Source organism: Trachypithecus francoisi, unplaced genomic scaffold, assembly GCF_009764315.1.
Source record: "Trachypithecus francoisi isolate TF-2019V2 unplaced genomic scaffold, Tfra_2.0 Contig01461, whole genome shotgun sequence".
Taxonomy (NCBI): Eukaryota; Metazoa; Chordata; class Mammalia; order Primates; family Cercopithecidae; genus Trachypithecus; species Trachypithecus francoisi.
In genome coordinates, this window is record NW_022681433.1 from 13,550,763 (window position 1) to 13,574,448 (window position 23,686).

The 23,686-nt window shown below is 35.5% G+C and overlaps 1 protein-coding gene across 3 annotated transcripts in view; it reads left to right on the forward strand.

Moving 5' to 3' along the window:
* Positions 1–23,686, forward strand: part of UBL3 (ubiquitin like 3) — a 77,816-nt gene that overhangs the window by 44,925 nt on the left and 9,205 nt on the right. For all 3 annotated transcript variants that reach the window (XR_004443083.1, XR_004443087.1, XM_033236297.1), the window contains exon 2: positions 20,025–20,133. Coding sequence is in view for 1 of the 3 variants with exons in the window: in XM_033236297.1 (XP_033092188.1) it covers positions 20,025–20,133 (109 nt within the window). In the remaining 2 variants the exon portion in view is untranslated. The remainder of the gene's footprint in view (positions 1–20,024; positions 20,134–23,686) is intronic.

Sequence of the window (23,686 nt, forward strand, 5' to 3'; positions counted from 1 at the left end):
GTTATGTAATGTGCCTCCCAAATGCATGTAGGTAATGTATGTAATGTCAGATTATAGATTTGAAGATGTATTGGTAAAAATGTAATGGTAAAAAAAAAGTATTGGGGAATGTCAGTGTAGAATTTGAAGGGTTCTTTCTCCAACGCTATCTTGGCCAGTGTAAATAAATGTATTTCAAGACCTTAAAGAGGATTAGGGGGATTCACCAGAGAACCACATCTTGGTGAAAATATTCTATAGAGACATTAAATTCCTGTAATTTTAAGATTCTGTCTGTATCCTTCAAATCACATTTTACTCGCTAACTAAGCCTGCTTCTTTGACCATGAACATCATATCTCTTTCACAAGGAAGCAAAGTACCTAGCATGTAATTTTCTTTCTCTTTTTCCTTTTCTGACCTGAAGAAACGTACAGTTTCAATGGGGAGACAAAGACCAACCAGCCAACAGAAAACTGATACTAAAATATGAAGAATGAGAAAAATACATTAAGAATTTTTTTCTTTAGAGCCTGTTTGATAATGTTTTCAATAAATAATTTCTACTAATTAATTTGGAAATAATTAATTTCTAAGTACGTTAACTGCTTATTCCATGGCAGTGTAATTGAAATGTCAGTGGTTAAAGAGACATTTAGACTATGTTCTCTTTATATGACCCGTGCTTCCTGCCCTTAAATTTTTTCCTAAAATCTTCCTGTTACTTTTCTAAATCTAGAATACAAAGCCCTTGAGGAATAGCAGCTGAGTTTAAACAGTATCTAGTGAAAGCCTGAAAGAATCCTCAAATCTTTTAGAAGAATGACTTGAACTGTTGTGATCAGAATTCAGACCAAGTCATGGGAGAGATCCAAGATGAAATCATTTTATCACCTAAAAGATTGTCAGCGTTTTTGATTACAGCCTTCTTGGTGGGTTGGAGATGGCATTTCACTGTAGTTTTGATTTTGATTTTCCTGATGACTAAATGATGCTGAGCATCTTTTCAGGTGCTTACTGGGCAGTGTCACTTCCAATTTAAAACATGTACTTGAGTAGTGATTTTGCTTGTGATTTTTAGGAGAAAGGCTTAGAAGTTTATTTATAGGACCATAACATTTATGAGAATTTCAGGTTGACCATGTTTATAAGTTTAGTTTATTAGATTTATAAGAATTATAGGTAATTGGGAAGATTCACCAGCAGTTAGTGGAAATATCTAAAGAAGAAACTGAATCTGTTCAATTAATAATTGCAGTTTAAAATCTAAATGATTGAAAGTCAGTGGTAAGTGATACATTTTGACAGATTTGGAAGTTAAGTAAAAACTTAAAGCTAACTTTAAAAGCTGGGACTAAGTTTTTGAATTTGTTTGTAATTTTCATAAATCAAATATTAATTAAAAATAAAATTAAACTTCTAGATTTTATTTTCTTTGCACAAAAACTACTCCTGGCACAAAAACCACTTCCAAGGGCTCCAAAAGCAGCTCACATCTTCAGCCTTTTAGCACATGGCTTAATTTTAATCATCTAATTATTTATATTAGGCCAGCTCTAACATGCGTCTTCCTTTACAGTAGATCTTTCAAGTTTTCTCTTCTGTTCTCTTTTCAGGTTTTCTAATTATAAGAACCAAACAATAGAACTAAGTATTTAAAAATATCGTTAAAAAGAAAAACTTAAAATTCTTCTCCTTATTTAAAAAAAAAAAAAGGGAGAGCCAAGTTTTCCTCTGCTACCCAGGCTGTAGTGCAGTGACACAGTCATAGCTCATTGTAGCCTCAAACTTCTGGGCTGCAGTGATCCTCTTTCCTCAGCCTTCCGAGTAATTGGGACTGAAGCTGCATGCCACCGCACGTGGCTGTCTCTTTTTTTTTTTTTTTTTTGAGATGGGGCCTTGCTGTGTTGCCCAGGCTGATCTTGAACTCCTGGCCTCAAGTGATCTCCTGCCTCAGCCTCCCTAGTAGCTGGGATTACAGGTACAAGCTACGTGTCTCCTTAGAGTTGCGGTGAGAATTAAATAAGTCAATATATAAACACCTAAAAGAGGATCTGGCAAGAGGTATATGGATTAGCAATTACTAATAGTGTTATTACTTATTAATAATGTTACTAACATTATTAATACTAACACAATGTTACTAATTGTTACTAATTAATAATAATATAACTAATGTTAGTAACTGTTACTGATATTATTAATAATGTTACTAGATCCTGACTAGAGGATCTAGTAAGAGTTATATGTATTAGTAGTTATTAATGTTACTACTATGTACCGCATATTAAGTATATATTTTTTATATTATTAGATTATATTCTTAGGAGTTCGCTAGGATACTTGCTGCCATATGTAACTCATTTTTTCCCCTTTGGAAAATGTAATCCAGGTTACAAACAATGGAGTTACAAGTTAAGCCCTTAGGACATAAAAGTTTATAAATCAGCGTTGGTCAGGCTCCAGATTATTTAGTATTTGCTAGATTAAAGCCACTGGTAGTAGAGTTATTCCTTGAAGACATTAGGTCTTACGCACATCAAAATTTATGTATGAATATATATGATCAAAATCACTAACTCTGTTCATGAGTGAATAGCCTGAGTACTTGAATTTGAAATGAATGTTTGCTGTCTTATTTGAGAGTGTCAAGATAAGAATGTTTTGGCTATAATTCGCAATAATTGTCTCTTTGAGTAGAATTCTGCCTTTGTTATTTTGTAGTCTTGATGCATGCATTTAATTCTTACCTGCTGCAAGAAAAATGTAGTCAAATGCATAGCCAATTTCATAATCTCAGAAGCACATATTGAAGTGTACCTGCTAATTTCTGTTGCTTTTGCAGGTCTTGAATATTTAAGCATTGATATGATAAGTGCCTGATAAATACATTTTGCATGGACAAATTAATACACAGGATTAACTAGAGCAAGATATATTGGAGAAAGGGCACCCGGTGCCTGGGAAGACCCATTCGTAGATTACTTACCTAGTGATAAGAGTCTAAACTAGGATGCTGACAGGTGAATGGAGAAAAAATAAAAGATAAACACTGCAGAAGAAAAATTAATAAAACCTGGTGACTGTGTAGCTCTATAAAAATAGTTGTGATTAAAATACGATTTAAAATCATATCTGCTACCAACCATGTTCTTTATATCTTCTTCTAACTTCTAGGATCATTATTATTCTCTAAATTCAATTAACCTATACCTGGGTACTTAGTTTTCACCTAACTAACATAACTAAAGTAGATTAGAAAAGGTCAACCTGCACATAGGTAGGGGTGTGTGTGTGTGTGTGTGTGTGTGTGTAGTGTTAGTAAGATTCTCTCTTATTAATGTTGAATTGCTATTGAAGAAAACAGAAAAAAATAATTTCCTAAGAAAGCAGCTTTTATGGCATAGTCATACTTAAACTTTTAAGATAAAGTAAGATAATACCTTCAGTATTGGTAAGTGTTCAAACATTAACATCTTGACTATTATGAAAATAAGAGAATATCTAATAGGCCAGGTGCAGTGGCTCACACTTGTAGCCCCAGCACTTCAGGAGGATGAGGCAGGTGGATCTCTTGAGGCTAGGAGTTTAAAACCAGCCTGGCCAACATGGCGAAACCTTATCTCTGTTAAAAACCTAAAAAATTAACTGGGCATGGTGTCACATACCTGTAATCCCAGCTACTTGGGAGGCTGGGGCAGGAAAATCTCTTGAACCTGGCGGGTGGAGGTTGCAGTGAGCCAAGGTTGTGCCACTGCACTCTAGCCTGGGCGACAAAGCAAGATTCTGTCTCAAAAAAAAAAAAAAAAAAAGGTTGAGGGGGGGAATCTAATAGAAGAAATGAAAGTGGTAGTAACACTTAGTAACACATGTTAGTTCTTGTATGAGAGGTCTAGAGACTAATTTAAATCTTCTCCAGACTTGTTAGTTACTCTGACTTATCATTGATATATGGTAGCAACTTCTGGCATCCCTCAAATATTCTTAAGGATTGTAGATGTAGATAATTGTAGATAATAGATGTGAGTATAGGCTATATCATTGATTAAAAATAGAACATTTGAGTAATTTATGAACAAAAGAGGAAGAAATTTAGAATATTAAAGTAATAAAAAAGAAGAAAACTAACATAAATAAATAGAACATTGCTAAGCAGATAGTTCATGTCAGGGGGTTGCCATACCTATACCAATTTATTTGGAATTCTGTCTTGTCTTTTATAACCTTAGATAATTCTCTACAAACTCTGAGCCTCTTTCTAAATTTGCAAAAAATATGTGATATTTTCTAGCTCAGTGCCAGGGATCCATTAGTTCTTGAATTGTGTCTCTAACAATGAAGCATTCTGCTCTTTTCATGTCCATGGCTTTGGGTAATTGTCTAATCTGCATATACCAATCTTTCCTATTCATGAATATTATTTCTGCTGTCTGTTAGTCGTTGACTTTTCCCCAGGAGTTTATCTGTTCTTTTCCTTAGCTGTTTCTTTTTAATTTTTTTCCTTTCAATTTTAATTTGAACTTTACTGTTCTGTAGTTCTCTTCTTTATTTCCCGGGACTCTTTGAAGCCATCTGCTGCCATTTGTTTTGCTCTCTGTATTGTAATACGAAGTGTTTTGATGCTGCTAGATTTATATTCTCTAACAAAGAGCTTATGAGCATTCTGTTTTTTAAAAAAACGTAAATAGTGTGATGCCTTTACCTCTAATAAATAGCACTTAATGATTATGTTAATGAGCATTCTTAGTTTAGAAAGTATGCATAGATGCAGAATTTTGTGCTGTATTTTATATTATGTAGGGACAGGGATGCATTTGTCACTTTTGCTTGTCGTTTTCACTGCTTGTTATGCAAAGCTGTCCTGAATAATTTGTCATACCAATTCTAAGTAAATTGATAAATTATGTATTAGGATTTTAAAATTTAATTAATAACTATTAATAAAACACCATTGTATTCAAGTAAGAATTCGTGAGTATTCCAGAGACATCTATTTATAAATAAGAACTTCAATATTAAGAGCACGTGAGATCATGGCTCTCTGGGGCACCACTGAGTGACAGTATCACTAGTCACAGGTTGATGCAAATTGTCTGTGCGAACTGAATAGGACTGCAAAACAGAGGCAGTGTGAAACAATCGTTTTCTTCATATACAGACAGACTGTATTCTTTTTAAACAGGAGAGCTTGCTATCACTTTTGAATAATGAGTTAACTGACAACATATTGTAAAGAATAGGATGATTATTTATTTATTTTTATTTTTTCCCTCTTTAGAGCAATTGGTTTTTATTATCACTGTGATCTGTTTCAGAGCTTGTATTCCAAAATGGTTGTGGGAAATAGTGTGTTATCACTTAACTGTGTATAACAGTAAAAAATATTGGAAAACATTTTTTCTTGGTAATTATTGGTAGATCCACTTGCTGATTATACATGAAGTGTCCAGTTGCATGTATATCTTTGAAATATTTTAGTAATGTTGGCTATAGTTTGGCATACATAATCTAGTACACTATTCATTCATCCTTTCAAAGTATTAAATACCTACTGTTTTCAAGCACTGTGACTGAGGTTAACTATATGAATTAACTTAAAATGAATTATTTTTCCTTTTTTGATTTAAAAGCAGGATTTAATTGAGAAACAAAACACAACCAATGGAACCTCATCTCCACAATTGTTCTGTAGCCACATACACATAATAAATGTGCCTGGTGTAAGAGAAATAAGACCAGTTTAAGTTTTAAGATTGATTTTCTACCTTCAAGGACCATGATTTAATTGGGGGAGTTGGTAGGATATGGACATAAATGGTTTCTTGCTACAATAACAGATGTGATATATGTAGGATGACCTTATAATTTATTGTGTAAATTGAGGTACTTTTGAGAATGAAAGGGGGCATAGTAATAGTGAGACAACAAACACGAATCAGAATTGTCCTAGGCAAGCATGGACCCTATAGTGACAGTGATTGGATGGAAACTCTAAGGAAGGAATGAGTAGTGTAGGTTTGAGTGGTCACTTAGGCTTCAAAGGTGACCTCAGAACCAAACAAGAACAATCAGAAAGTCATTCTGGTGATTCTTGCCAGGATAGGATTTATAATAAATATATTGCTTTGGCTGAAATAGAAATTTGGATAGGGAATTGGCAGTAGTTGGACTGAAGAGTTTGGATTATAAATATTTGATCTTAAGAGTTACTTAACCTCAGTGTCCCAGTTTACCATCTGTAAAACAAAGATAACAGTGCCTGTCTTACAGGGTCCTGTGATGTTTTAACTGTGTACATCATAGAAAGTACTGTGCAGCACTTGTAAGTGATTAGTAAATGTTAGCTGTCTAGAACACCCTGACAGAATTTTAAACTTTTAAGAATGTATTTGAGAGTACATGATGGATTGGGCTGAGAAACTGGCAGAGAGTTTGAAAGAATTAGTAATTGGGTAAGGGCAAGTGAGAACAAAGGGCAGGAGTAAATGATGACTGAGCTTTCAAGCCTAAAGGACTAGGAGATGAGGAGAATTCAGCAGAAATAAATAAGGCAGGAAAGAGATCTGTTGTTAAGAAATAAGTTCAGTTTTAAATATACCAATTTTGAGGAGGCAGTAAGCTATCTACCCAATCAGAAATGGGCAGCTAGCAGTCGGATAAATGAAAATGGTGCTTCATGGATGATTAGTTTGGGAATATTCCAAATGAGTGGCAGTGGAAACCTTGGGAGTGAATGAGGTCTCTCAAGGATGGAGCAGGGGCTGGGAGAGAAACTGATGAGGGAACCTTGGAAAACCTCATATTTGGATTATAAAAGGAAGAGAAACCAACTGAAAGAGAGGATCAGAAGATTAAATAAGCAGGAATAGTCTTCCCAAGGGATGTTTTACCAAACACTAGTTCTGTGAGGTGGTAACAGGTAATATGGGAAAGAAAATTGGTTCTATAGTTAAATACTCATTCACTGCAAGAATTCCATGCCCTTTTACGGGAGGCTGAGGCAGGAGAATGGCATGAACCCGGGGGGCGGAGCTTGCGGTGAGCGGAGATTGTGCCACTGCACTCCAGCCTGGGTGACAGAGCGAGACTCCATCTCAAAAAGAAAAAAAGAATTCCATGCCCTTTTAATATGTTAACATACATGACACATCTCCAAGAAGGAAACATATAAAGTAGTGTTTTGTAGATGTATCTGACGTCAGAACCCGTTTCTCCCCAAAATACCTCTTGGGGGTTGGTGTTCTAGAAAACATACTTTGGGAATTACAGGAACCTAATGAGGAAAGACGTTTAAGAAGTAAGGGGTTAAATTGTGTGGAATGTTACAGAGAGACTAAGGAAGATGAGAAATGAGAAGAAAGTTTTTGATGTTTTCATTAGATGGTCATAAGCAACCTTTAAGAACCCAGTTCAGTAGCATGGCTTCAATAGACACAGGTTTAAAAGGAATGAAAGATAAAGAGTTAGTGATAAAGAAATTAGAGCATTGGATTTATGTAATTTTACCTCTATCCAAGTCTAAAGTGTGACTGATAGGAATGAATTGGTCATTATTGAATGTTTATGTGTCCTATGTATATTATTGTATTCCTAAATAACATTCTCTTTTTACTTAATAATTTTCATATATTAGTGAGGAACTTTAATAGTCATCTGGAGCAATACCTCTGAGAACCATTAGTTTCCTTTTTATAGGGTAAAGTCATACATTAAAATTATCTTATTTTCTAGCCATGGCATCAAGCATTAAACCATTTCCCCATGTTTTCTTAAAAGTATGGGGAAAGATGCACCTTTTAAAATTCTGTGTTTTTACAGTGTCCATCTTATGTGAATTTTATTCTAATAAATAGTAAAGACCATCTCTGGGTATATTCTGCTGTTTCATGCAACAGTGATACAAATATTTAATTCATAGTTATGCTATAAAAGGGGGAGTCATTTTTACATTCCCTAACAATAAGTAGATGATTTTAATTACAGTTATTTTAACATTTTTAAAGGTAGCAATGCTATGTCAGAGGACTTCTGGCTGACTTTCCATTACAAGTAAAATTTTGTTTCTACATCAATACATTATGCCCAACAAATTTGAAAATCAGCAGATAAACTTGAATTTCCGTGACCTGTTTGTGTTAGCCCCATTGCCTGCTGAGGTGGCTGAATGCCTTAGAGCAAACCCAAAGTACTGTGGAGCTAGCAACTGTGTTTGTTCATCTCTGTATTTTCTAGTGCATCTAGCCTAGTGCCTTTTTAACACACATTTGTGTGTTCAGTCTTTTGAAGAATCAGCTAAAAGTAGAACAATCTTGAACACACTAATAATACAGGTATAGCTCTCCTCCCTCTTAGAGATTTTGGCATATGAAAGATTCTGAATTTTGCAATGAAGAAGCTTACTTGAATTGAAATTTTCTTTTATGCTTTTAAATGGTGATAAAATACATATAACATAAAGAGTACCATCCTAACCATTTTAAAACATGCAGTTCAGTGGCATTGCACGTTTGTGACGTTTTGCTGCCGTCACCGCAGGCTGTCTCCAGAACTTTTTTCATCTTGCAGAACTGAGACTCTATGCCCATTAAATAATAATTCCCGCCGGGCGCGGTGGCTCACACCTGTAATCCCAGCACTTTGGGAGGCCGAGGCGGGTGGATCACCTGAGGTCAAAAGTTTGGAACTAGCCTGACTAACATGGTGAAATCCCATCTCTACTAAAAATACAAAATTAGCTGAGTGTGGTGGTGCACGCCTGTAATCCCAGCCACTTGAGAGGCTGAAGTAGGAGAATCTCTTGAACCCGGGAGGTGGAGGTTGCAGTGAGCTGACATCGTGCCGTTGCACTCCAGCCTGGGCAACAAGAGTAAAACTCCATCTCAAACACACACACACACACACACACACACTATTCCCCATTAAACACCACCTCCATTCCCTGGCAACTGCATTTTTTGAATTTTTAAACCCATTTCCAAACTTATTTCACAGTCATTAAGAATTCTTTTTATCTTAGCATCTATTTATATTCCCTACAAGTTCCATGGGTCAGAGAAATGCAGGATTCGTTTTCAGTTAGTATATAGCAGATTAATTAAGGAATATTTTGTCTCAAAAGTTGTGTAAATCCTAAGAGAAAACAAGCTTTTCTGGAGAGGCTATTTGAATAAGATAGAAATAAAATATTTAAAAAGAAATAGGAGGAGTCTTGAGCGGGTATTTTTGGGGTGGCATCGAAGTGTGCTGGAACAAGCCCTGACCTAGGAGGGAGAAAACCCAAGTTCTAGCCAGCCTCTCAGGGCCTCTCTGTCCTGGTCTTTTCCTTATCTATGAACTGGATGAATTCTGAGACTCCTGGTTTTAAAAATTGTTCTGTGTTGAATGATTGAGGAATATTGTGAAAGGCATAGAATTTAAAGTAGTACTGAGAATTTGATAATGGCATAGAATAAGTAGGAGAGAGGGAATCTGGAAACTGACACAACAAAGGAGCAGACAGCTCAAAGGGGATATTGTGGAAGGCTCAAATAATGGCAAAGCTAAGGCAAGTAAGTGTAGACATAAAAGATTTATCCTGTATCGTACCTGGATTTATTGCAATATCTAGATGGTTAGAGAGAAGAGAAAGTACTATATAGTAGGTACTGGAAATGTGCCTTGTGCTAGAACTATTCAAAAGAAAACTGGTGTCTAGTTGATCTTCAAAAAATACTGGTTAATTTCAGGCTGTCTTACCCAAAAAACTTCCACCATCATGCCCCCACTAATGGGAGGTGGACAGAGGAAATAGAATTGTCATCTTCCTGAAATATATGAAACTGTATCATGAATATAACTACTCTTCCCCTCCCTGCTGTCCTCTCTAGTGCTTTGCCTTTACCATTTCCCTTTTTCCTTTCTTTAATATCTTCAGCGTTTGGGTGACACAAACAATTGTACTGAACAGTTGTTCTTAATTTACTGAGCCATGTGACCTCAAGATACTCCCCAAAACAAAGATTTCTCTAGAAATCAATCCAGTGCCCTAGAGAAAGTACTTTTGAATTCATTGAAATTTGTTATTTAGTTAATAGTATGTATAGAAAACTAGAGGGCTACCATTGCCCATTGAAATCAGGTTAAAGCTGTTACCTTGTATCCTAGATGCAAGGGATATCCTACAGTCAGGTTTTAAAGTGATACAGACCATAATTTAATTCAGAATCAATATGCTCTGTAAGCTTACAGGATTTTGAACTTGCGAAAAAAGTAATTTTAAGAATAAGTTGCAGGAATTCTCAATAATATATACTGTCAGTCTTCTCATGGAATTTTAATTTTATCAAAGTTTCCCAAACTGAAGGTAAATGTACATTTTAAAGTACTAAAGGAAAGAGCATTATATAGTTAGCATTACGTTGTTTACTAAACTGATGATGGATATAATGGTGATAATAATTTGTGATAATATCTAACTATTAGGGACTTATGTGCTGGGCACTAAATGCTTTATGAATTGTGGGTTTTATACTTTGATTCTGAAATGTATTTATAAGAACCCAAAGTTTTCTTTGTTTCTTCACTGATGAAGGAAAAAAAAAAAACCAGTTTACATAGAAAGCAAGGAGGCTAATTAGCTATTACTATTCATTCCTCTCCATAACCCAACAGCTTTTCGTTTCATGTTCATGAGTCTTCTCCCGAAAATATTTTAGCTAATAAGTAGTTGAATGGTTTCTGTAATTCAAAAATTATTAAGTGTTGCTTTGGAATGTAGTTTTCCACCTACATTTTTAAATGAGTTAAAATGTTCTGGAAGTTCACATTCCAAGTAAATGAGATGTCGTAAAAATTTTATTTGGGAACTTAAGCTAGAGGACTCTCTGACCTCTCTTATCTACCTCATAGGGTAGGTAAATGTTTCTACAAGTAAAAGCAGGAATCTCACTGAGTGTTCTACCTATAAGGATTTAATATTAACATGTAGTAAATATTAGAATCTGCATCATACTAAATGGTAAACAGAGTATAGAAAAAGACCCCATAGCTTCTTCCATCCATTTAGCAAATCTAAATGTACCCTAGTTTACAACTTCATGCCTTAGTCTACTGAATACAAGTAAATTCATAGTTAGGAATTCAGATGTATTATGGGTTAAAATCTGTTTTCACAGATGGCTTAAATTATTTCTTCACAAATATGATTGCTGCCCCATTTCAGTGGGGAGAGAAATCCTTTCTTGACTTCTCCAGTTCTATTTTGACATTCTTTTTCTACTCTTTTTTCCAAAACATGGGTCATTATTTCATCCAGGATGATTAGATGCCGAAGGATGTATTAATGCCATTCCCTCTCAAACATCTAGAAGCTAGAATGTGTGAACTGGGGTAGAGGGTGAGGAGTGCAAAGCATTCTAGGCAGAAGGAAAAACCTGTGTAAAGGCCTTGGGGCAAGTAAGAAATTAGCAGTTTTGACTGAAAGACCCCTGTGGTTGGAGCCTAGTGAGGGGAAGAGTGGTGGAGATGACATTGGAGAATAAGCAGGCCCATATAGGGACCATGGTAAGGAGTTGCTGGTCTTTAGCAGAGTGATATGGCAGCTAAGTGCTGTGGGCTCAGATGCACCTGGGCTCAAATCTCAGCTTATCTGCTTACTAGTCTCTAAACTCTGTCCCATAACTCTAGAATGTGAGAGTAATACCTTTTTCAGAGATGGGCTAGGTAGAATAACCAAGTGCAGTACCTGAAATATACTGCACCACTCGGTAAATGGCAAGCTATTATTTTTACTTTTTATAACTCGCTGTTCCATACCCTACTCAGGAATCTCAGACCCACAGCTGCTTCCTTTTTATTATTTTAAAAATTCATCCAGCAAATATTTATCAAGCACTTACAATTAACATATCCTGACTACCCCTCCCTCCCATAGTTATCTGTTTGTATGTCTCTCATAGCTTCAAGGTTATGAGATCATCAAGGAATTTCATATTAACCTTTTGCAATCCAGGTACCAAGCAGTGTCTGTTTTAGAAAATGTTTGAATAAGTGAATAAAAGGAAGTTTATGAAATATGTAATTACCATATTTTAGCACTGCAATTGTTTGAATAATTTTTATTTTAAATCAGTCTTACATAGGAAAATGAATGTATCACTTCCTCATTCTTTATTTCTTTTACAGTACAGTTAACAAAAATTCAAAATATGCCCTTTATAAATTTATAACTCTAGAAAATGTTTATTTTAAAATTTATATATTAAAATAAGTCACTGATAGGTTTTTTTTTTTGTAGATCAAGTAGCTGTTTTAATATGATATTATTTTTAAAAAACCATTCATTTTCAAATGCAAATAAGAAAAATAACCAGAGACTGACATACACAACAAATTATCAGAAAGTTGAGCACTTAATAAAAAGTCTTTTTGTTTTGAGACAATTACAGATTAACCATGCAGTTTTCAGAAATAATACAGAGAAATCCCAAACACTGTTCACCCAGTTTTCCCTAATGGTAACATCTTACATAATCACAGTGCATATCACAACAAGAAATTGATAATGATAGGCCGGGCATGGAGGCTCACACCTGTAATCCCAGCACTTTGGGAGGCTGAGGCAGGTGGATCACCTGAGGTCAGGAATTCGAGACCAGCCTGGTCAATATGGTGAAACCCTGTCTCTACTAAAAATACAAAAATTAGCCGGATGTGGTGGCGTGCACCTATAGTCCCAGCTACTTGGGAGGCTGAGGCAGAAGAATTGCCTGAACCCAGGAGCCGGAGGTTGCGGTGAGCCGAGATCCCGCCACTGCACTCCAGCCTGGGTGACAGAGTGAGACTCTGTCTCAAAAAAAAAAAAAAAAGAAAGAAATTGGTGATGATTCACAGACTTTATATTTGTCCAGTTTTGTGTGCATTTATGTGTGTGTGTTTGTGTGTTTGTGTGTATGTATTTAGTTCTATGCAGTTTTATCACAGATAGATTCCTGTACCAACTACCACAGCCAAGATACAGGACAGACAGTTCCATCACAAGAATTCTTTGTGCTACCTTTTATAGGCAAAGTAACCCTTCCTGTCTCCTCCCTTCCAGCCTGGCCATTCTCCATCTCTATAATTTTGTCATTTGAAGAATATTGTATAAGTGGAATCATATAGTATGTTACCTTTTGCAATTGGCTTTCTTCACTAAGCATAATTCCCTTGATATAAGTTGGGAGTTTGTTTTTTTTTAAGATTTGCAAAAAGGATCTAATACCTTTCCCACTGGCTACCTGCTTGTTGTTGCCATTTAGCAAAGAAGGCAGGAATGAGCAGTAGAAAGGCAAAGGGTGCTTCTGTTGATGGTTTTCTCTAAGGAAGACTGGCATGTGAAGTAGAGTATCCCAATACTCATTTTATTCTTAAGAGATTCTCAGAGGAGAAGTGGGAATTCCTTTTCGGATCAACGTATTTGTCCTTCAGCAGAAAATAGTCTTTTTAAAGGGCATGGTCCATCTCCATAATTATATTTTATACCCAAAGACCATTCTAGTCAGTTCCATCTTCCATCCTCCCTCTTCCTTTCCCCTCATTTTTTTCATCCTGACTGATTAAAAACATATTATTTTATAAACTAAGTTCTATATGAAATTTCCCCAAATTGATACTGTCTAACAAATAGAAATGGCAGTTTGACTAAAAATGATTCTAACTTGAAATTACATATGTTGAAGAGTTCTTGTTGTATCCATTGGCCTTACAGGAAATCATCATGGTAATTCTGCCTCACTAATAGTCTTGTTTGATTTGTTTTGCCTCAAAAGTAAATATAAAAAATATATAGTTCATTTGAGTGATCTAAATGCCATCTCTTAGGAACTTTACTACATATTAGTTCTCATACCAAATCAGAGTCCTTATTACCAGTTTTCTTTTAGACAGGTAGTGTACACAAAGTCTATTACATTTTAAGCTATAAATAAGTCTTATTTTTAACCCATTGTTGCTGTGTCAAGGATCCTACAAGCAGAGGTTTTAAATGTATTTTATACTTAGGCTTAGCTTGGCTTCAAAGATGTAAAAAGGTCTTTCATTAATAAATATTTAAATAATAAGTACTTAATATTTTAAAGGAAACTAGCTCACATTTATAGAAATTGTCATACATTTACTGAGAGGAACTATAGTTAACATTATTTATCTGAATAAGCCCTGGAAGATTCTTACTATAGCATAGGAGCAATTAACTAATAACCAGCCCGGGTATCCAGTTATTTATCTGCGTGATTTCTTTCAGGACTTCTTCTAAAGGAAATTATGGGAATCCAGTGTTTTTCTCCATCTTTCTTACAGTCCTAAGGTACACTTGACAAGCATACTGAGGCAGATTCATGGCTCTAGTCTAGTAGCAAGCTTGTCTCATAGATATAAGCATAGGCCCAAGTTAAGACCAATCTGTTAATTGTCTATATCTATTAACCTAGTCCATTTGAAAAGTAGGCCCAAACATATATGTTAATATGGTAACTTAGAATTAATTTTACTTTTCAAAGTACCTTACTAAATGATAGCATTTATGTTAACTGGGGCATGTTGCTGACAGTAAAGATCCAGAGCCCAAATCAAAGATTGAGGTGTTTACGCATTAGAACTATCTGCATGACTATAGCACTACCAAGAAACAATTATTATCCATTCCTGTTCTACCTACTATGCCACCCCTTCAATACAATGCCAGAATGCTGAAGCCCAGGTTTGAATCAGCTCTGACCTTTCTAGTCTGTACTTTCACTGGCATCTTGAAACTGAAAAAACTGAAATATTAGGCCACAGTTACTGACTACCTACTATGCGCCAAACACTGATATAGGCACTGGATGTTTCAGGCAAGAGCTACTTTAGTCAGCAGTGCAGTGTTGTGGGTTTGTTGCTGCTCTTTTCAATTTTGGACATAAGCTTCTTTCCTGAAGCAGTTTTACTATAAGACTTGATAAATTTTTAGACTTAAGTATTTACACAGTTACTGTTGGCAGTTGTCATTTTCTCCCCCTTCCCCACCCAGAAGGGTGATTACATTTCCTCTGAGTAGAAGAATTTAAAATCTTACCCTGCTTTTTGTTCTCATTTTATACTTCCAAACCACTTTCAGACTCTACTGTGAGTTAACAAACTCAAACGTTTTCTGGAACTAGGCAGTTTCCTGAGTGTTTGAAGCAGGCCAGGGGGAGTAAGGAGGGTCTCTGTCAAACCGAAGATGCATAACCACCTATAAACATTAAAATGATATTTTTTAAACTTGGTTCAAACTTACTTAGAGGCTGTGAGTTTCCAGCGTTCTGAACATCTAGATAAATATGAGCTCTTTAGACCACTGATTTTTGAAATATGAAAGTATAGTATCAGTTTATTGGCAACTGTGATGTGTGTTAGTTTTAAAATAGGAAATGCTGAGAATTTTGTGGCACGAACCCAGACAGTTAAATTTATGGAGTGCGGTATGTGTGTCTTGTTTTGTCTTGTTTTGTTTTGGTTTGGTTTTCCTCTCACAAGCTTAAAAGCTTGTGAGAGGAAAAAAAGAGGAAAAAAAGAAATTGGGAATGTTCAAAGATAATTTCTTCAGCCGGACATCTAGAACAGAAGGTCTTAGGTTCAATGAATAGCCTTCAAAGGATCCATGAATATCTTATAACTTCATTTTTAAATGTTATATTTCTATATTTCTGTGCTTAGTGTTTTTTTAATAAAAAGTAGACTTTGTTGATTTATTTTTATTTTATCTTTTTTTAGGGATGGGGTCTCATTCTGTCACCCAGGCTGGAGTGCAATGGCATGATCATTGCACTGTATCCCCACAGCCTCAAACTCTGGGTGCAAGCAATCCTCCTGCCTCGGCCTCCAGAGTAGCTAGTACTATAGGCATATGCCGCCACACCTGGCATTTTTTTTTCTAAAATTTTTATAGAGTCAGGATCTCACTTTGTTGATCAGGCTAGTCTCGAACTCCTGGCCTCAAGCTGTTCTCCTGCCTCAGTCTCCCAAAGTGCTGGGATTACAGCCATGAGCCACTGCACCTGGCCAACTTTATTTTTTAGAGCGGTTCTAGGTTCACAGCAAAATTGAGAAGGTGGCAGATATTTCCCATTTACATTTTTCCCCCATGCATACATGGCCTTCCCTGTTATCAGCATTCCCCCACCAGAGCGGTATATTTATTACAATTGATACGCTTATTTGTCTACTTAAGAAAATCATTTCAAATCATTGAAAGCCCATGCTGATACAGTACTTGATAGCTTTAAATTTTTTTAATATTAATAGTTTATTAGGAATATCCTGAAATGATTGAGTACTCTTTGAGTTAAATGTTACTCTATTTTAAAAGTAATACAGACTTACTGTAAAAATTAGAAAATGCAGGAATACACAAAGAAGAAACTAAAGATGAAATAAGTACCGTTATATTTGGTACATACCTTTCAAGACTTTAGTTTGTACATATATATGTGTGAGATATACACACCCATACTGTTGAAATATAAACAGAGTTCTGCTTTGTATTTTAGGTTTTTAAGCTGTCAGAAGCACTATTTATTTATTTATTTTGAGGTGGGGTTTTGCTCTTGTTGCCCAGGCTGGAGTGCAATGGTGCAATCTCGGCTCACTGCAACCTCCGCCTCTAGGGTAATTCTCCTGCCTCAGCCTCCCAGATAGCTGGGATTACAAGCACGCACCACCATGCTCGGCTAATATTTTGTATTTTTATTAGAGACAGGGTTTCACTAGGTTGGTCAGTCTGGTCTCAAACTCATGTCTTCAGGTGATCCACCCGCCTTGGCCTCGCGAAGTGCTGGGATTACAGGCGTGAGCCACATCGCGCCTGGCTAGCACTTTTATTCAATTCAAAGTTATAAACTTATAAACTGCTGTACCAGACAGACAAGAAACCAAGTTGCTGTAATAAAACATTTTGGCAACAAGAGAGTCCTGATCTCTTTATATGGAATGACAGGAAAACAAAGTAGAAAAATTTTGTCATTGAAGATAGAAAATATAGGATAGTTAAATGTAGTCTTAGTTACACCTTTTCTCAACCTGGTTAGTAAACAGGTTACTTGTTCAGCAACCCATGAATATTCTATATTTTCTAGCCTCTTAAAAGGAATTTATAACACAAAAGTTGAATAAACAAGATGTTTTTGGATCCAAGTAATTTAGTTTTTAGTTTTTGTTGATTTTTTTTGTCAACCTTCTCACCATAGTTTCTATGAAAAGCTGCTTCCCTTTTTAAAGGGAGCCTCACATTTCTTATTTTATATTTTTCTTTGTGTGTATTATTCAACTTAGCCTGCCACAGCAAAATACAGTAGACAGGCAAAATACCATTGCCTTCTTGTTGTCCCCACCTGGAGGGCAGGAAGAGAGAGGGAGAGAGCACAGGAGCCGAGCTCTTTCTCTTCTTATGAGGCTGCTGTTGGACAGACGAGGTCCTCACCCTTATGATCTCCCTTTAACCTTAATTGCCCTATCCTCCAGACACAGTCACTTTGGGAGTTAAGTCTTCAATACAGAGATTTTGGGGAGACGTGAGTCAGTACATAGCAAATAGGCATGTGTTCTTTTGTTCCCACAATACTGTTTTATACCTGGCTGCTTTCTCTCACTTAATATGTTGTGGCTGTCTTTTCATGTCAGATCATACAGGTCTTTATCTCATGTCGTTTAACGCTGCATGGAATTCCATTGTAAGGATATACTATCATTTGTTTTCTCATTTCCATATTGATAGACATCAGGGAAAATCAAAAGTAGGCTTTGGTATCACCTTTACAGATCCTAAAGACTATTTCCTTTCATCATTTTTAAATATAATTTGAGTAAAAACCCAATGGAAATTAATTTTACGCTTAAAAAATTTTAAGAAGTAGTAAGTTCACATAATTTGTATTACTCTTAATTAGGAAGCTTGAATTTAAGTATATTTTTTCTAGTTAAATACAAGTGGCTGAACTATTAGGGGCAGAATTTCTTGGACATTAATGACTGAAGAACCTTAAATATTCCATGTAAGTTCATAGGGTAATATGTATTTGTTATTCATACATTAAGAGAAAGCCGTGAGTAGTAATGTATCTATGACGACTAAAATTCACATTGTGTTGCATAGATGTTAGGTTCCTTGCTTGAAGCATTGCTCATTACCGATTTGCTACAGGAAATAAATAAGGTGTTACTTTCGTAGAGCGTAATCATTCTTGCGGACTACTACTTGAACTCATTCAAGTGGAACTCAAGAGTTTTTGGATCACTTCTTTACAGCAACATGTTTTTATCAGATCTCTTCCTGTATTCAGCTATTTGGTATAACTTCATTCTAATTAGAAAAAGCAGCAAGAAATTCTTATTGGGCATATTGAAAGGGCTTTTCACCTGGAACATAGATTATTTTATCTTTTAAAAAACTTTGAAATATGTAGATAGAATATGAAATCTACTTCCACTCCATCTAATATGAAATTCATTTGCGTTACATTGAATCTAGAATTGTGTATATGCATTTTTATAGGGGAGATATTTTATAACTTTCAACAAAATTTTCAAATAATTTTCAAATTGGTGAGGTGCTGGAAGTGACACTAGCCATGGTGGTAAGTGAATATAGTAAATCAGTGACTGCTGTAATAGGCACCAATTTATTTATTATTGTAGACTCTGACATCTTAAAGATTTTCTGGTATTTTTAATAAGAAAAAAATTTGTAACTAAAAAGGAGAGCTTGGGTAACCTGGGACCTGGCACAGTTCAGACTGGTACAATGAGATTCCCTGGTCTTTACATATAAAGAAACTAGGCTAGATTGCCTTATCCCAGGGCACAGCTCTGGACTGGACCCAACTTTTAGTAAGATCTTACTTACTCTTTTAACAAAGGCCAGGAGTAATAGAAACAACACTTGTATTTCTGTGACTTACAGGGGAATACATAGATAAGGTGTTTTTAAAAAAAAAAAACATTAAATTAATTACAACAGATAAAAATTAAACATTTGTGAAATATATTAACAATGGTATAAGCAAATATATATTGACTTGGAAATGTGAAGCCAGTAGATCTCAAACACTTTAATTCTCTTAGGGTTATCACTGAAGGTGAATTTATATCCTTTGTCCCATGTGTCCTAACTTACTACACCTAAAAAATATATGGTCATGCAGTTGGGACTAAAAGAGCTACTATTATTGATTCCTTCTACAACCATGATAAAGTTTTTTAAAATTAAAGTTTCTTGGCCAGGCACGATGACTCACACCTGTAATCCCAGTACTTTGAGAGGCTAAAGTGGGCAAATCACTTGAGGTCAGGAGTTCAAGACCAGCCTGGCCAACATGGTGAAACTTCATCTCTACTAACACAAAAATTAGCCAGGCGTGGTGGTGGGCATCTGTAATCCCAGCTATTTGGGAGGCTGAGGCAGGAGAATTGATTGAGCTCGGGAGGCAGAGGTTGCAGTGAGCCAAGATTGTGCCACTACACTCTAGCCTGGGTGACAGAGCGGAGACTCTCTCAAAAAAATATATATAGTTTCTTGTTAATTTGTCTAGGTTTTAATAATTTTCATAGGATAAAAACTTGTATATAGTTTTTCTTTTAATTATATTTCTTAAGAAGTAGAGTATCAACTAATTTTTTTTTTCTGTTTAGTGATGAGATCTTCAGTGCCAACATTTTAATTAATTTTTGGGTAAAAATGTATATAATAATAGTGATAACTTGCAAAAGTTCAATTCTGAACATTGTTGGAGTAATTAAATTTAAAAGCATAATGAATTTTTTTTCCTGCATTCATTTATTTTGGCAAATATATCTGACACACACACACACACACACACCCCTTAAATAATAGGCAGTAAAATCAAATATCAAATTCCCATTCTTTTTAAAAAAGTTTTATAGAATTTAAATAAAAACCATAATATGGCATTGGTAATAATTTAGGATGTGATTGAAATGAAAAGCCTTTGAGTCTTCTTTTTTACTTAAAAGATTTTTAGGTTTATGTTAAAAGAATCATTGTCTTCTTACAGATAAATTTACGCCTCATTTTGGTAAGCGGAAAAACAAAAGAGTTCCTGTTTTTTCCTAATGATTCTGCTTCTGACATTGCAAAGCATGTATATGACAATTGGCCAATGGGTAAGTGCTATTTTTTCCTTGAGTATGAATAATGTTGATTCTTTATGCCGTACCTTGTCTCACAAACATTTTGAAACTGTTATAAACATATAACATTTAAAAGAACAACCAAAAATTGGGAGTGTAAGTCTCAGATGTAGAAGATCATTGTATCCTTCCTTATCTTGCTCTTCAGCAGTCTCATTCCCAGATGGTAAAGGAGCCCAGGATGCAATGGCTCCTTTTGCCTTAGAACTGTTTTAATGTAAGTGAAAAAAAAAATTTTTTTTTTTTTTGAGATGGAGTCTCGCTCTTTCGCCAGGCTGGAGTGCAGTGGCGCGATCTCAGCTCACTGCAACCTCTGCCTCCCGGACTCAAGTGATTCCCCTACCTCAGCCTCCTGAGTAGCAGGGACTACAGGTACGTGCCACCACACCCATCTAATTTTTGTATTTTTCATAGAAACGGGGTTTCACCGTGTTGGTCAGGATGGTCTCGATATCTTGACCTTGTGATCTGCCCACCTCGGCCTCCCAACGTGCTGGGATTACAGACGGGAGCCACCGTGCCTGGCCAAAAAATATTTTTAATAAAGAAAAATGCAGCCAGGAATGGTGGTTTTTACCTGTAATCCCAGCACTTTTGGAGGCCAAGGCAGGAGGATTGCTTGAAGCTAGGAGTTTGAGACCGACCAGCCTGTGTAACATAGCAAGATGTCATCCCTACTAAAAATTTAAAAATTAGCCAGGCATGGTGGCACATGCCTGTAGTCCCAGCTACTTGGGAGGCTGAGGCAGGAGGATCACTTGTGGCCAGGAGTTTGAGGATGCCATGAGCAGTTATCACACCACTACATTCCTGCCTGAACGACAGAGCAAGACCTTGTCTCAAAAAAAAAAAAAAAAAAAGAGAGAAAGAAAAGAAAAAAAAAAAAAACCACACACAAAATACTGAATATACACACACCTTCATATAAGTAAACCTATTTTTACCAAAACACAAAGTAAGAGGAAAGAGCAACATTTTTAACAGATAATACATTCTCTATGGTCTTCTCTAGATAGCCTATTTAAAATTAAGTTTGAAACAAAATTAACTTCTAATTCATGTCAGTTCTTGTGTTCTCTGAACTACTATAAGGTCAAGATGATTAATATCTGTCTGTGCTTTCCATTTTCAAGCCAGTAACCATAACAATCTTGGAAAATGTGTTTGGTATTTCTTCCTTTCTCTGATTTTTTTTTTTTTTAAATATAATAAGACTGTGGGCTGGGTGTGGTGGCTCAGGTCTATAATCCCAGCACTTTGGGAGGCTGAGGCAGGCAGATCACTTGAGGTCAGGGAGTTCAAGACCAGCCTGGCCAACATGGTGAAACCCAGTCTCTACTAAAATTACAAAATTTAGCTGGGCGTGGTGGTACACCCCTGTAATCCAAGCTACTCGGGAGGCTGAGGCAGAAGAATCTCTTGAACCTGAGAGACAGAGCTTCCAGTGAGCTGAGATTATGCATCTGCACTCCCGCCTGGGTGACAGAGCGAGACTCCGTCTCAAAAAAAAAAAAAAGAAAAAAATTACCTCCCTCAAGGGAATTGTTGGTTCATTTTCTTCCTTTGAACTTCCCCAGTGTCATCTTGATCCTTATGTCATGTAGCATAGTGATACTAATTGTTTTCGGCTGATTTCGCTTAATTTTTTTAGCAGAAGCAATTTGAACTTTTAAAGGACAAGACTTGTTTTGACAAAGAACATAGTATATGTACAAAATGAGTCAATTAGATCAGTGTTTCTCAGCCTTAAATAATATATGGAACTTTTCTAGAGAAAGATAATTCTTGTAGATCTCTAGTTGCTGACTTAAATTATTTTTATTATAATGAGTATTTTAAAATATAGAAACATAAACCCAGTTAAAACTCTTTATTCTTGTTAACTCATATGTATAATCATAAAACTAAAAAAGGTTGATTCAGAAAATGCAAATATAACTCTCAAACCAATAATGTTCAAATTAACAACATTAATGTGCTAGATGATGTATTTTTGCCAAAGCCAACTCACTGCTTACCCCATGAATACTGTTTAATTTGCCATGCCTATGTTCCTACATAGTGTTTGATGATCAAGTTATCTGTAGAGTCACCATAAAACCTTTACTGATACAGTATAACAAATTGTTACTCAGTTTTCTCTTAGATAGAATGCATCATTTACCTGTTAAGTGAACCTCTGTTCTTATCTCATTAGCCTCTTTGGCACCAGTACAATCATAAATTTAATGCACACGTGAGTACTGAAAACCCCAGGCTGCACTTGGTTATAAAATGACTATTTAAATCATCTAGACGGTCTCCTCCAGATTTTATTAAAATGAAAATACAGATTTTCCAGATTTTCATTAAAATGAAAATACATTTTAAAACTTCTTGAAGAGGACTTTTAGACCCTAAGGACATGTCTTTGTGGATTCATAGGCCTAAATTTAAGAAATACTGATTTAGACAAATACTTTCAACTGCTGGATCTTTCTTCGCATTAGTAACCAAGCGGCTGATTTCTAAATCAGGGAGATACTGAAGCTATAAAGGTCATAGCTAAGAAGGCATTTCGGAAAAGCTAAAGAAGACTAAATTTGGGCTCTAAGAATATTGGCTATTCTTTATAGCCAGGCGGAAAGAGATGACTATCAGTATGAAAAGCATTTTTAAATACCCAACAATGATGTTATTCTAAGTGTGATACAAAAAGATTACCCTTATGAGATTTTTTTTGGGGGGGGGTCATAGTAATAGCTCTTGATATATGGATATTATAGATGAGATAACACAAGGCAGAAGAAGGGTAGTCACTCTGAAATTTATTTGGGCAGTATCATAACTTAAGGTAAAAGAAACACTTTTACTTTCATAATTACTTACTTAGATATTAAAATTAGTTTAAATTCAAGTATAGGTCTTTGCCATAAATAGTATCCCAAATGAACAAACCATCTACCAGTACTGAAAATTGATTGTATCAGTGGATGTTCCTTTATTTTCAAAAAAATGATTTTGATTCCCAGTATTTCCTCAAGTTGCCAAATCTACTCAGCAGTTTTAGACACTGCAAAGAATAGAGAAGTACTTTAATTTTTATTTTACATAAAATATTTAAATTAAAATTGTAAGTCTGTATTGTATCATATAATGTACTAAAAATCAGCAAATTACTTATTGATGCTAATAACAAATGTGTGGCAAATATTAAATCAATAGAAGAAAATACTTAATGCACTGTACTTGTTGAAGGAATTAGTTTTCCTTAGCATACCCTTATGCTATTTAGTGGAAATATTACTAACAGGTGGAATAGTCAGACACATAGCTGTTATTGGGTCAAAGGTTCAAAAAAATCTATTAAACTTAGGATATGTTAATAACACCTGAAATTCTTCATTTAAGCTATATTCTAAGGTTTCTCTAAATTTTAGATCCTTTGAGAGGGGAAGGGAGATAGCATATTACACCGGTGAAGTACGTGGAAATCATGACACTCTGTATAAGATAATGAAACATGGGACTTCAGGTTTCTGCACCT